The sequence below is a fragment of the Hypanus sabinus genome, chromosome 17 (genome assembly GCF_030144855.1).
Source record: "Hypanus sabinus isolate sHypSab1 chromosome 17, sHypSab1.hap1, whole genome shotgun sequence".
Classification (NCBI taxonomy): Eukaryota; Metazoa; Chordata; class Chondrichthyes; order Myliobatiformes; family Dasyatidae; genus Hypanus; species Hypanus sabinus.
Genome location: NC_082722.1, coordinates 55,449,541 through 55,464,478, shown reverse-complemented (window position 1 = coordinate 55,464,478; position 14,938 = coordinate 55,449,541). Strand labels below are relative to the sequence as shown.

At 40.1% G+C, this 14,938-nt stretch overlaps 1 protein-coding gene and 1 long non-coding RNA gene across 3 annotated transcripts in view; one reads left to right on the top strand and one right to left on the bottom strand.

Moving 5' to 3' along the window:
- The window catches only part of LOC132406960 (uncharacterized), a 46,249-nt gene extending 45,387 nt beyond the window's left edge, over positions 1 to 862 (bottom strand). Inside the window, exon 1 of the long non-coding RNA XR_009516319.1 lies at positions 796 to 862. This is a non-coding gene — a long non-coding RNA (uncharacterized LOC132406960). The remainder of the gene's footprint in view (positions 1 to 795) is intronic.
- zfhx3b (zinc finger homeobox 3b) overlaps positions 1 to 13,551 on the top strand; it is a 446,200-nt gene extending 432,649 nt beyond the window's left edge. For both annotated transcript variants that reach the window (XM_059993123.1, XM_059993124.1), the window contains exons 9-10: positions 763 to 6,195; positions 8,762 to 13,551. In XM_059993123.1, coding sequence (XP_059849106.1) covers positions 763 to 6,195; positions 8,762 to 10,308 — 6,980 coding nt within the window. In that variant the 3' untranslated portion in view covers positions 10,309 to 13,551. The remainder of the gene's footprint in view (positions 1 to 762; positions 6,196 to 8,761) is intronic.
- Positions 13,552 to 14,938: the final 1,387 nt, after the last annotated feature.

Sequence of the window (14,938 nt, the reverse complement as noted above, 5' to 3'; positions counted from 1 at the left end):
GGGAAATGCAATAGCTATTTCTATACATGTATTAATTGAAGGGCTGCCTGATTTGTGTTCATCCAGGCTTGTAAATTCATCAGAATCTACCTTTGGCAAATGTCAGATTATGGAGTCACCACTGTTTTGGAAATGTTTTCCCTCCTGGGTGTTGATTTGGTATGCTAACTAAAAGCAGTTTTATTTTAACAATTAAAAAATGATTCTACGCATCCAGCATTGCCTCTTAAAACACGTTTTTTTTTTGCCAAGTTCAGAATGCAGTATGTGCATCAGAATTGGGTGAAGACATATTACTCTGCATTCCAGCACAGTGGAAAAATAAAATTAATCTTAAAGTACCATTAATGGTTTTACAATGAAATGTATCAGATTGAAGACCAGCATATTTGATATGATTGGCTCAATGGCTGTACAAATAAAGGAAAAAGTAGCAGAAACATCACTGCATCCTGAATTTATGTGGGTATTGGCTCTATTTATTGATTTATCAATTTAGAAATATTTTCCATTAACTTGCATAAGTTTGATCCATTTCTAAAACTTTTGAATATAATTGACCATAAAACAGTTAAGATATTTTAACAAAATAGTGATTTATAATATCTTGGTATTCCGGAGTACATACCGAGATGGTACGGTAAATCTAAATTTTTAGTCAATATGGCATTAACAAGTTTCATACTGTAAAACAAAGTAGAAGTGGGCTGACTAAAAATTACAATACCCACTGATAGTTCTCATTAAATTTGTTTTCATTAGAAACATCAGATCCGCCTGAAAAGAGCAGTGTACCTTCAGAAAATACAGAACGTAGCATGGAACCAAAGTCTTCTGTTGACCAGAGTTTAGTGAAGGACGATGCTGGGTTCCTGTGCTGGAAGAAAGGATGTAACCAGTTATTTAAGACTTCCACTGCACTTCAAGCCCATTTCAATGAGATTCATGCAAAAAGGCCACAACTACCAGTATCAGATCGTCATGTCTACAAATACCGCTGTAATCAGTGTAGCCTAGCCTTCAAAACCATTGAGAAACTACAGCTGCATTCTCAATATCATGTTATTAGAGCTGCCACCATGTGCAGTTTGTGCCAACGTAGTTTCCGTACGTTCCAAGCCCTAAAAAAACATCTGGAGACCAGCCATCTAGAACTGAGTGAGAGTGACATCCAGCAGCTGTACAGTGGACTTGGAGTCAATGGCGATGTTATGGCACTGGGTGACGCAGCTCTTAGTGAAGATCAAGCCTTGGGGGCAGATGAAGACAAAGATGAAGAAAGTGACTCGGATGAGAAGCAAAGTCCTGTTGGAAGTGACTCTGGATCTGTGCAAGAAGATTCTGGCTCTGAGCCAAAACGGGCTCTACCATTTAGGAAAGGCCCCAATTTCACAATGGAGAAGTTTCTGGATCCCTCTCGGCCTTACAAATGCACAGTGTGTAAGGAGTCGTTTACACAGAAGAACATCTTGCTTGTCCATTACAATTCCGTGTCTCACCTGCACAAGTTGAAACGAGCACTTCAGGAATCAGCTACTGGTCAGCCTGAGCCAACAAGCAGCCCAGATAACAAGCCCTTTAAGTGTAACACGTGCAACGTGGCCTACAGCCAAAGTTCGACCTTAGAGATCCATATGCGTTCGGTGTTGCACCAGACCAAAGCACGAGCAGCAAAGTTAGAAGCTGCCAGTAGCAGCACAGCAGGTAGCGGTACCATTAGTAACAGTAATACTACTTTAGGATTGTCAGCATCTAGTCCAAGTCCAAGTGGCAATAGTAATGGTAATATTGATGTTGGTGTAAGTGGCAGTGGATGTGGTGTTACATACAGTGCTACCTCTGGCTTAGGTTTAATAAGTGGAAACCAGATTGCAGCCGACTCTGCTGGAGCATCTACAGTCAGCAATTCTATTGCAAGCAGCATTACCACATCTATAGAACAAAAAGATGCTAGCAAAAGGAAGATAGCTGACATGATAACATCTCGGCAACAGACGCAACAGCAGCAGGCACAGACCTTGGCGCACGTCCAAGCACAGGCCCAAGTCCAGGCGCAGGCTCAGGTACAAGCCCAGCTACAACAAGAGCTTCAGCAAACTGCTCTCTTTCAGCCTCAGCTGTTCAATCCAGCCCTGCTCCCACATTTCCCCATGACCACCGAGGCTCTGCTGCAGCTCCAACAACAGCAGCTGTTATTTCCTTTCTATATTCCGGGAACCGAGTTCCAGTTGAACCCCGAGATCAGTATACCAGTAAGCAGTACTTCATTGACAATGCCAGGAACAAATGCTTTGCTGGAAGATGTGAAACCCCATACTCAGAATCTGCAACACCAGTTAGTTCAACAAGGGCAGCAGCCTTCTCTAACACAACAACATACATCTCTCCTGCAACAAACCCAACAGCTGGACAAGAAACCAAAATCCATCGTGAAGGACAAAGACAAGGATGGGCACAAGGACAAAGAAAACTCTGAAAAATTTGATGAAAGCTTGATGCCCAAGGAAATGTCCTTGGAGGTACCTAAGTCCAAAGATAGGAAAGACCAAACTCCAGTGAGCAGTAATGAATCCTCCTTGCCTCCTCCTCGAATCCCGTCTGATGCCCGTGGTAATGCCACTAAAGCCTTGCTGGAAAACTTTGGGTTTGAACTTGTGATTCAGTACAATGAAAACAAACAAAAAGTTCAAAAGAAAAGTAAAAGTGGCCTGAGTGACGAGGTGGACAAACTAGAGTGTGACACTTGCAGCAAATTATTCTCAAATATTTTAATACTAAAGAGCCATCAGGAGCATGTGCATCAGCAATTCTTACCGTTTGAAGAGCTGGAGCAGTTTGCCAAACAGTATAGAGTCAACTATGACAAACTGTATCCCCTAAGGCCGCAAACACCTGAACCGCCACCACCGCCACCGCCCCCACCTCCACCCCCTCCACCTGCACCAACACCAGCATCCACAACTCAGAACCTTACAACTACAGTGGCCCCACCTCACACGCCTCCTGCTATTTCAACCCCACAGCCCTCTGTGTCGATTTCGCAGCTCTCCATGCCGATGGACTTGCCTATCTTTTCACCTCTTTTGATGCAGTCAATGCCTTTGCAGTCTTTGCCACCACAAATGCCCTCCCAGTTGACGCCTGTGGACCCAATACCCACAGATCTGGCTCAGCTCTATCAACAGCAGCTCAATCCCAACCTAATTCAACAGCAGCAAAACAAACGGCCACGGACACGAATCACAGATGAACAGCTTAAAATCCTCAGAGGGTATTTTGATATTAATAATTCCCCTAACGAGGATCAAATCAAAGAAATGTCTGACAAGTCAGGGCTGCCACAGAAAGTGATAAAGCACTGGTTCCGAAATACATTGTTCAAAGAACGACAGCGAAACAAAGACTCTCCATACAACTTCAACAACCCTCCTGTTACGTCGCTTGAGGACATTAAGGTAGATTCAAAGCCATCCTCTCCAGAACCTGCAAGGACTGAGTATTACAGAAGTAATCGTTCAACTCGGACGAGATTTACTGACTATCAGTTGCGGGTTTTGCAGGATTTCTTTGATGCCAATGCTTATCCAAAAGATGATGAATTTGAGCAACTTTCAAATTTGCTAAACCTCCCAACTCGCGTGATAGTTGTTTGGTTTCAAAATGCACGACAGAAGGCACGCAAAAACTATGAAAATCAGGGCGAAGGGAAGGAGGGAGAGCGTCGCGAGTTGTCAAATGACCGTTACATTCGCACAAGTAATTTGAATTATCAGTGTAAAAAATGCAGTTTGATTTTTCAACGTATCTTTGACCTCATTAAACACCAAAAAAAACTGTGCTACAAAGATGAAGATGATGACGGTCAATATGACAGTCTGACAGAGGACTCCATGGATGCATCAGAGATGATCGGACCCTCTGCTTCATCCTGCAATACTCCTTTGACCTCAGCTGTCTGTGGTTCATCATCAGTTGCAACGGCAAATGTTCCTCCCGGAAATCTGCCCCGCACTTCAACTCAGAAAGAGGAAGCTCCTTCTAACGCAGAATTTTCTGAGGAGAAACCAAAGCAGCCTGAATCCCCTGATACACAGCAGCAGCATTCACAAGAGAAGCTGTTACAACCAAAACCTGAGATGCAGCAGCAGCAGCAAGATCAGAAGCCACAAGTAACACAGCAGAAGGCCCCACAAATCCCATCACCCCAGCAGCCCCAGTCACAATGCTCCGTATCTCAAACCATCACTAGCCCATCTCAGCTTTCTCATGTTTCCTTAAATCCACTTCACACTTCAACACCTCAGCAGCTTGGAAGCCTGGCTCCCCAAATGGTTCATTACCAGTGCGACCAGTGCAAGCTGGCATTTCCAACCTTTGACCTTTGGCAGGAACATCAGCAACTCCATTTCCTGTCTGGACAAAACCAGTTTGTCCATCCTCAGTTCTTAGACCGCCCAATAGAAATGCCCTTCATGCTTTTTGACCCCACTAATCCTCTGCTTGCCAGTCAGCTACTTTCTGGAACTCTACCTCAGATCCCAACAAGCTCCTCTTCTTCACCTTCAACACCAAACTCTGCTATGAACACCTTGAAAAGAAAACTGGAAGAAAAGGCGAGTGTCAGTCCTGGGGATAATGATAGTGGAAATAATGGAGACGAGCCTCAGAGAGATAAACGTTTAAGGACAACCATCACCCCAGAACAATTAGAAATTCTCTATCAGAAATACCTACTTGATTCAAACCCAACACGGAAAATGTTGGATCACATTGCACATGAAGTAGGCCTCAAAAAACGAGTAGTTCAAGTTTGGTTCCAGAACACTCGTGCTAGAGAGAGAAAGGGCCAGTTTAGAGCAGTTGGACCTGCACAAGCTCATCGACGCTGTCCATTCTGTAGAGCCCTCTTTAAGGCTAAGACAGCACTGGAAGCTCACATCCGATCCCGTCACTGGCATGAAGCGAAACGTGCTGGGTACAGCCTGATTATGTCTTCAGCTTTGTCAACTGACAGCGATGGGGGAAACTTATTGAAGGCTGACTCCATGGACTGTTCCAGCTTTGCCCAGCTTTCATCAATAAATAGTGATAGCCAGTGTGCGAGTCTTTCACCAGTGAACAAAAGTGGGGAATTCTCACCCAAAGCTCTTCTAAGTCCATCATCTATCAAAGTAGAAGGACTTGAAGAATTTGATGGGCCTACAATTTCTTCGGTCAATTTGGGTTATGACCAAACGAGGCTTGATAATGATGATTGTTCATCAGTCAACACAGCTATTACTGACACTACAACTGGAGATGAGGCAAATGCAGACAATGACAGTGCAACTGGGTTAATGGCAGACTCAAAACAGGCCCTCTACCAAACGGAGGGTCTTCAGAAGGCAATGCCATCACTAGGACAAGAAAATGAAGACAGGATATCATCGGGCTTGGTCAGTCCATCACCTAGTTATCACGCTAAGGAAATGGAAAATGAATGTACAATTGATTACAGTGAGACATCTAGTCTTGCTGATCCCTGTTCGCCCTGCCCTGGCGGAAGCAGCTCAATGTCAAGGAGTACAGACAATGAACGTCCAGGACAGAAACGCTTCCGCACTCAGATGACAAATCTCCAATTGAAACTGTTGAAATCCTGCTTTAATGATTATCGAACACCAACCATGCTGGAGTGTGAGGTCTTAGGAAATGAAATAGGTCTGCCAAAACGAGTTGTTCAAGTGTGGTTCCAGAATGCTCGGGCTAAAGAGAAGAAATCCAAACTTAATATGGCAAAACACTTTGGTATTAATCAGACTACTTATGAAGGACCCAAAGCAGAATGCACTTTGTGTGGCATCAAGTATAGTGCCCGGCTATCTGTACGAGACCATATCTTTTCTCAGCAACATATCTCCAAAGTGAAGGAGACCATTGGAAGCCAGCTGGATAAAGAAGTTGAATATATCGATCCTGCTACTGTCCGTCGGCTAATGGCTCAACAAGAACTAGACCGTATTAAAAAAGCTAATGAGGTTCTTGGTTTAGCGACACAGCAGCAAACACTACAGCAACAGGGCTTGTTTGATAATCCACCAGTACAAGCTCTGAATCTTCCTACTGCCTACCCAACCTTGCCAGGGATCTCGCCTGTATTACTGCCAGGTGTGGGCAGCCCTTCATCTTTACCTGGCTTTACTTCATCTAATGCAGGTGGGTAGCATTAATAGTTTTTAGTTTTTATGTCGTAGATTTCTTGGTAGATTTCAATCTGATATTTGCCTACTGTACAAATTTGACATGCATCACCTGGAATCAAATCCAGCCCGACAGATAGGATGAAGGTGTCCTGTCTCTAAAGGCTGCTCACAATGTAGTTAACACAAATGCAGAGAATAGAAATGCGTAAAAATATGTTGATACAAGTTTTAGGACTTTTTTTTGCAACCTAGAAAGCAGCAGAGTGTAGAATTGGGAAATCTTTTCTGAGGTGGGGATAAGGATATTTCAGGTCCACTCAAACTATCTGCTAAATGTGAGGATCTCTTTCCAACACAACCAACTTTCAGTCCTGTTACATGATCATAACACTTCAATTATCATCTTAAAGTAGGAACAATATTTACAGAATAATCCATGTAACCTTGATAACAACTGACTCTTGAGAAAAAAGTACTCAATTAACCCATAAGCTCATTCTTTTTGATAGAGCAGATCTGAATATGGATGGCTCATTTTTAAAAATTGATAAAATTAAGACCATTGATACTTTAGAACAGAATTAAATTATCTACATGATCTTTTTTTTAAATAACTGTTTCATTAAAGCAAGTATAAAATTGAATGGAACAGGCTGCAAAGAAGCAAATCTTTTGATACAGCTTTACTGTCCTTTTAATACGACAAATTAGGTTTTTTAAAAAAATTGTTTTACTAAGAAATACTGCTTTGTGATATTCAACTATATCTACCCAATCTATACCCATATTTAAACTAGACAGCCACTGCTTCAGTTACAAGACTGCATATTTTATAGTGCACAATGATAAAAGGCTGTTTAAAAAAATATTTCATTGCATTCCTTAAAAGAGATATTTCATGTAGTTGGCCCCCAAATGTTCAATGCTCTACAAATACTCTATGAACAGAAGCCATTCCAGTTTATTTAAAAAGAGACAAACTTCATTCCAAACCTAGTGGCAGGGGTATGGAGACAGACCCCTCTTCAGGTGAAGAAGAGAGGTCTGAAGAAATGTTTGTTAGGATTTTTAGGTTCAAATAGACTGCGGGAATTTTAGCAGGCCACTACAATTAGAACAATATTCTAAGATGCTCTTGCAGTACTAATGAGAATTGCTGCTTATTTAAAGCAGCAATTTAAATTGCTGTTGACCTGGATAGGTTCATATCCATCAAATTATAGAAGTGTTGCTCACTTAAATTGAAATTCTGCAGAGTAGAGTTGTAACTTTTAAGCTTATTGGCTGGCTCCTCAATATATTGTTTTGACATTATGCCTATATTGGGTTATGCCTATTTTAATACACCATGTTGACATACTGCTTGCTAATGTCACATGAGTTGCCACCTCAGTCTTGAAGCTAAAGGTGCTTTAAGCCGTTACCACTTATTCTACATCTCCTAGCAGGTTCCATATCACATTTTTTGTGTGGCTTATGGATCTGATGTTTCCTGCTCATAACCTCTGTGGACATGTTAATAATGTCCAGCAGAATATTTAACATTAATCCTGCAATGATCTGAATTATGTTAGTACTGTAATTTACAGTACAAAATTATAAAGATTGTCATGCTTTGATTTCTAGGTATTTTATACCTGTAGAGAGACTGGAAATAAATTCCATGTTAACAAAACTGCTTTTCGAACATTTCACTGGTGATGTTGCATTGTTTGTGTAGGCACCCTATTTCCTCATGGAAAATAATTTAATTTCAGCTTCGTAATCAAAATTCCAGCATTAGTTAACATTTAATTTTCAGGAGCAAAATACATACCAATTGCTCTTCCATGCCAATGATACACAAATCCCAGTGTGTGTTGTTTTGGAATTACTTGAGATTCAGCACAGACCACTGTTCAAGCCCATCACTAATTTTTTTTTTGCCTCTGAGCACATTAATATTTTAATGATTTACCCAATGTAAAATTTTCCAAAAGACAACAGGATATCACTGTTAATCATAACCTGAAACACCACATTTATACTTGCCTCTGCTTATTAAGAGTTTGCTGGTGGCAATAATTTGTTTGCAATATTACATGAAAGCTCCCTTCCAGCACACGTACATAATGATTTCTTGATATCACTAAGGCTTTCTCAGGGAAGTACTGAGTTAAGAAATGATACATCACAAAACAGAACTGGTTAAGGTGTTACAAAACAGACAATAGCGCTTCAAAAAGTTAAAAGTTGAAGTACTGTATTTCACTAATAAAATGGCATAATCATACATGCTGCATAGGATGAGCAGCATTGTGGAAACACTAAATGGCACCAACAGTGAAATAAACCATAGCCACCTATATGTCATATGTATGTGGCTCTGATCAGCTTATTGTTTGTTATTTATTTTGTCAGTCCCCTGAAAGCTAGCTCAAAATTATAAATGGTCTTAAAGCATTTGCAGAATTTGAATTGACTAAATGAAAATTTAACAATGTTGTATTATAAACTGAAATATGTATGTTTGTATTCCTCAGTAGATTGGTGGTCCTGTAATTGTTTATGTTTTTTTTCTGCTTTTTCTTTATTTTTAGCTTTAACTTCTCCTAAATCTAACCTTTTGGGCATTCCTGCTTCAACTGTACCCTCCCCTGGCCTTCCCACCACTGGACTGCCAAGCAAGCAAGCTCCTTCATTGACATCCCAGGCTCCAACACAGGCTACCACTACAACCCCACGTCCAGCATCAACGATCCAGCAGCCACAACCCGAACAGCGGAAAAGCAAAGAGAACGAGAGGGCAAAAGAAAAGGAGAAAGATAAAATCGATCCTGCGCCCACACCGAACAAGGAGAAAAATGACAACAGCACAGGTACCTCAGTACCTCTTCCTGGCATGGAGTATGTGGTAGACCCAGCTCAGCTTCAGGCTCTACAAACTGCACTGGCTTCTGATCCGACTGCCCTGCTCACCAGCCAGTTCTTGCCGTACTTTGTGCCAGGCTTTTCCCCGTATTATGCCCCACAAATTCCTGGAGCCCTTCAAGGAGGATACCTTCAGCCGATGTACGGGATGGAGGGTCTCTTTCCTTACAACCCAGCTTTGTCCCAAGCTCTGATGGGGCTGTCACCGGGTTCTTTGCTGCAACAGTATCAGCAGTATCAGCAAAGTCTACAAGATGCCCTCCAGCAGCAACAGAGGCAGTTGCAACAACAGCAGCAGCAACAGCAGCAGCAGCTCCAGCAACAGTTGCAGCAACAACTGCAGCAGCAGCAACTGCAGCAGCAACAGCCAAAGCAGCAACCTAAACCAAGCCAAGTCCCCGCCCCACAACTAACAGCTTCCCCAGACAAAGAATCCGCCAAAGAATCTACCAAAACAGAAGAGCAAGCCAGTGCTCCCAGAGAACCATCCCTTCCGAAACCTGAAGAACGACAACAAACAGAAAGCAAAAGTACGGACTCGCTTGACCTGTTCATTGTTCCAAAGGTGCAGTACAAGTTGGTCTGTCGCAAGTGTCAGATGGTCTTCACTGATGAAGAGACAGCCATGAGCCACCTGCAGTCAATATGTTTCTTCGGTCAGTCTGTGATAAATCTGCAAGAGATGGTGCTTCGTGTCCCCACCAGCACCTACCACTGCCTGGCCTGTGATACTACACTGAGCGGGGATGAAGCTCTAAGCCAACATCTCGAGTCAACCTTGCACAAACACAGAACAATCAAACGAGCAGCAAGATACGCCAAAGAGCACGCTAGTTTATTACCTCACTCAGCCTGCTTCCCCGATCCTAACACCGCATCTACCTCGCAGTCTGCCACTCACTCTAACGACAGCCCCTCCTCCAGCCTGTCCCCCCATGCCTCCATAAAATCTTGGCCTAACATTCTTTCCCGAGCCTCAGTCAGGAAGCCCTCTTCTTTACCTTCTCTCTCCTCATCTTCAACAGTTACCTCAAGTTCATGCAGCACCTCAGGGGTTCAGACCTCTATACCAACAGACGGCTATTCAGATGAATCTGACAGTGAGCTCAGCCAGAAGTCAGATGGCCTGGATTGCCCGCTGGAGGGTCCAAATGATCCCAGCTGCCGCAGAGACAGTAGTCTGACTAGTGTAGGAATGGACACCTTCAGATTGTAAGCTTGAAGATGGACAATATGATTAATAAAAAAAAACAAACCAATTTCAAAAAAGACTAACTGCAATTCCAAAGCTTCTAACCAAAAAAAAATAAAATCTTTCAGGATTGTTGTCTCATATTGATATGCTGGCAACATCTAAACCTGTTACACTGGTTGTCAGAAGGTACTATGGTTAGCTGAGCAATGACAGAAACCAGAAAGCAATGAACTGCCTCAATTTAATTACAGTGGTCTTTGAACCTGAAACCCTTTATTTCCCCAGTGCAAACATGTCCTAAGTTGATAGCACAGCAGATGTCAGCATGTACCTTATGGGATGACAATCCACCATTTACAGTTTAGATTTCTTGCTATGTAAGCATTCGGATACCAATGGCTAGCTAAAAAATGTAATGTCTTGTATTCTCAGGTCAATAGCTCACACCTTGTTCTGTTTTCTGAATCATATTTTGCTTTTGTTTATTTTTTTTTCTGTTTTGATTTTTTTTTGTTCCAGAAGATGATTTTTTTTTTTCCAAACTGGCAGAAAGTATTCAAAGAGTTAAAAATATGAAACACATCTTAACTGGGGATTTACAAAGAATAGCTCTTCTGCTGTATAATCTGAGGGATAATTGAACACTCCCATTGCCACCAAAACACAAGAGTGTTGAGGACTTGTAACTGAGATAACAATGAGTTTAAAAGAAAAACTAACTTTCTGTATTTATGATAGATATGAACATTTTGGTGTTGAGTAGTTTGTTGCATTGGAAATGACCTAAACAGTATGGTAGATTGAAAACCTTTGTGTACATTAGCTTTTGTATTGTCCAACAGAAAGCTCTTCATTTTGATGTTGTCTTGTTCATTCCTGTAGGGTAGATTGAATCAAGTTACTGGTCTATGCTTTTCTGTCGTATTCCTTCCTTTCCCACCTTCCCCTTCCAACCTTGACACCTTCCTTGATGCTCACCTTCCTCTTTGAAGGTGGTTTGCTCTAGTTTTATAGAAGGAAGAAAAAAAAGTAAATTTAAAGATTTTTTGTGGATAGGGTCCTTATCAATTTTTTTGTGAACCTTTAAGGAACATAATGATTATTTACCTGTGTCTGTAACCTTTGTGCACTTACCTCTCTGCTTTTGTAGATGCTGTGGAATTTTTTCCTATGAAGCAGACATTTGTTTTTTGTGTAGTGTGGCAGCAGTCTAATTTTTCTTTTGGGGGGGGGAGGGGGGAGGAAATTAATTATTTTTTTTCTTTGACATAAGAGAAAAATTCTCGCGCTTTAACAAAATCCAAAGACATACACTTTCACCATTGGTGCATAAAGGTGAAAAGAGGCATCTTTATACTTGAGAATTTGTTCTTCTGATTTAATAAAAATTTAACAAAAAAGGAATGGTAATATCCAGGTCACTGCCATTGCTTCTTCTGCAAGCAAAGGAGTGACAAGACAAAACAAATAAAAATACCAAAAAAAACTTTTTACTTAAAGGTTTGTCCTTGTATTGTGGAATAAGTGCAGTGGTGGTTAGAAGACACTGCTCCTACCAAGGATATCAGATAGAGATCTTTTAAAAAAAATGTCTTTGTTATTTGGGCACTTGTTACGTACATCTCTGTAGTCACATTAATGTCAAAAAAATTCATTACTAGCATAAAAAGGTCAACTCTTTTTAAAAAGAAATTTTTTTTGCTGCAAATGTTGTAGTCCCACAATAGATGCTTGCTTATTTCTTGCTTTTTGCAAAGCTTTACTGGAAACCAATAAATCAGTTTTAGCCCCTTTTTGATATTCCTTTCTTCATCTTTCTGTTGCAAATGGAACATTTTTAGACTGTGAATACACCTTTCCATGGTTCAGTTTAGTTGATGCTTTTACTAGTCAAAAGCCAACAAAAATTGCAGAACTCCAGTTCATTCCAAACTATCAACTTGGAGTTTGTTGCAGGGACTGATATTTTGTTTTAATATCGTTTTTTTTTTTGTTTTGTTTTATTTGAAGTAGTCAATAAGCTGTTGTACATATTCATAATCAGGCTTGTGCACAGTGCAAAAATGATTTTTTGTAATAATAACATGCAGATAGTATAACTCTTTGGTTTCAGAGGTAACAGAAGTTTAAATTACATTTAAAAGTAGGCCTATTTTACATAAAGATATCTGATAACGTTCAAAAACGGAAAAATCAAATTCTTTTCTAAATGAGGTTAAGAAAAAGTAGCTCCCACAAGATGAAAAATTTTATTCCAAGGTTGTACAGTTTTTGTTTTTGTTTTGTTTTTTGATGTGACTCTATGAAATATATTCGGCATTTAACTGTTAATTTGTATGTTAGTATGTTTCTGTATCATATATAATTTCCTCATTAACTGTTAACATTTTAACACTAGCATTATATTTTAAATACTGGTTTGTTTTATGTTTTTTATCTTTATATACTATGACATGGCCTCTTAAGGTGCAATTTTCTGGTTTGTATTTTCTTGGAACTCTGACCTTTGTTTCCAAAGTCTGTTCAGTAGCACTTGTACTCTACCATTTACAAAGACTAATAATTGTGTGGGTCAGGCTACCCAAGTTTTACAGTTAACGTAGCAAGACGTACAGGTGAAAAGTGGACGGAACATATTTGCATCTAAAGGCACCACCAGTACTGAAACACGGAGCTGGAAAAAAGCACTGAGCAGTTTTTTGAAAAAAATTATTTAACTATATATGAATGTGGCCAAAGCTTTAAGCAATGAGAATGGTGCCGCATTAAAAGTGTCCATTTTTTGTGGCATGGGATAAAGAATAAGACAAGAGAAGCATTAACACAAGTCAGCATACTTGATGTATCTAAGTTCTTGGACAATAAAGAAGATTATTGTCGTTCTTGTGGAGAAACTGCCCACTGTGAACAGCATTGACTTTTACATCTTGGGCAACTTTGGAAACATTACCCTGAGGTGAAAGAGGTATCTCCAGCCTTGCAATGTACAAAAAAAAAGAGCAAGTTAAACCAAAAATGATGTTCTTGATGTTTTTTCTATAATGTAGTCTTGTTAGTTTTTTTGTTACTGTAACAACGAAAAAATTTCAACTGTACCAAAATCATGGAAACTAACAACCATGTGGATTTCGAACTTTAAAAATTTTGTCACAAACCTTGTTGTCATAGTTAAGTTGATTGTAGATGGTAATTGAATATACTCCTTTGAAAATACTTCATCAAGTATGTTTCTTGCTCATTGTGATACATTAAAAAAAAACCAGTATGAGCAAAGCTTGGTGTTTGGCCATTATTCAACTATATAAAGAGTAAAACAATAACATTCAAACAAAAACTGTAATATAGACATTCTCACCATCATGCACTCAGACTAGAGAGAGAGAGAACAGTGTCACTTCCAAGTTAGTACAAATGGAGAACGTAAAGTTATAAACTTCACTTTCATCTGTATGTAGGAAGGTCTAAACCAGGGATTCCCAACCTGGGGCCCTCACAGCCCTTGATTAATGGTAAGACTCCAGGGCATAATAAAGGTTGGGAACCCCTGGTCTAAAGGCTACAGACAAAGAAATTTCATTTGTATTTGTCAGAATACATTTGTTGACCTGGTCAAGGACAGGGCAGCAATATTATGGCCATGTAATCATGATACTATAAAATCATAAAAAATAGGAACAGAATTAGGCCATTCGGCACATCAAGTCAGCTCTGATGGTCCATCATGACTGATTTATTATCCTTCTCAACCCCATTCTTCTCCTTTCTCCCCATAAACTTTGACACCCTTACTAATCAAGAACCTAACAACCTCTATTTTACATATACTCAATGATTTGGCCTTCACAACAATTTACGCCAATGAGTTCCACAGATTCACCACTCTCTGGCTAAAGAAATTCCTCCTCATCTCTGTTCTAAAGGAACGTCCTATTCTGAGTCTGTGGTCTCCAGTCCAAGAATCCATGAATATTGGAAACATCCTCTCCACATCCATTCTACCCAAGCCTGTCAATATTCAGTAAGTTTTGAGGTCCCCCTTAGTCATCTAAATTCCAGAGAATACTAGGCCTAGAGCTATTAAACAGTCCTCATACAATAAATCTTTTAATACTCTGCATCATTCACATGAACCTCCACTGGACCCTCTCCAGAGTCACCTTTCACTTCAATGTGGAATTATACTACACTTGTCAATCTTTTACACCCATGCCCCCCCCCAGTATGCACAACGTATCTTTGTAAATGAAGTATTCAATTTCCACAAATCCATACTCCAGTTTACATTCACAGTTGCTGCGAGTATAAATATATTAGATGCGCCATCAGTATCTAAAACCTACTTTTTCACCTTTGTTGCCCATATGTTGATCATTAGGATGAAATAGAAAATGTCAGCCCCAATCTTTGCAAGACAAAAATATGCAGAACTATTTTAGTTTTTACCAGTAGACATCAAACTCAATCTCTTTTGTCATGCTAATAATCCTTTGATGTCCATGTGGTAATATTACAATATGACATATGTTTACCATATGGAGATCATTATTACCTTAAAAATGCAGCAAGAGGAAAACTAGGACTGAGTAATTACTACGCTCAGGTAATGGAAATCTTTGGGAGGAGTGGCAAACTGAAATACTAATTTGTGGAT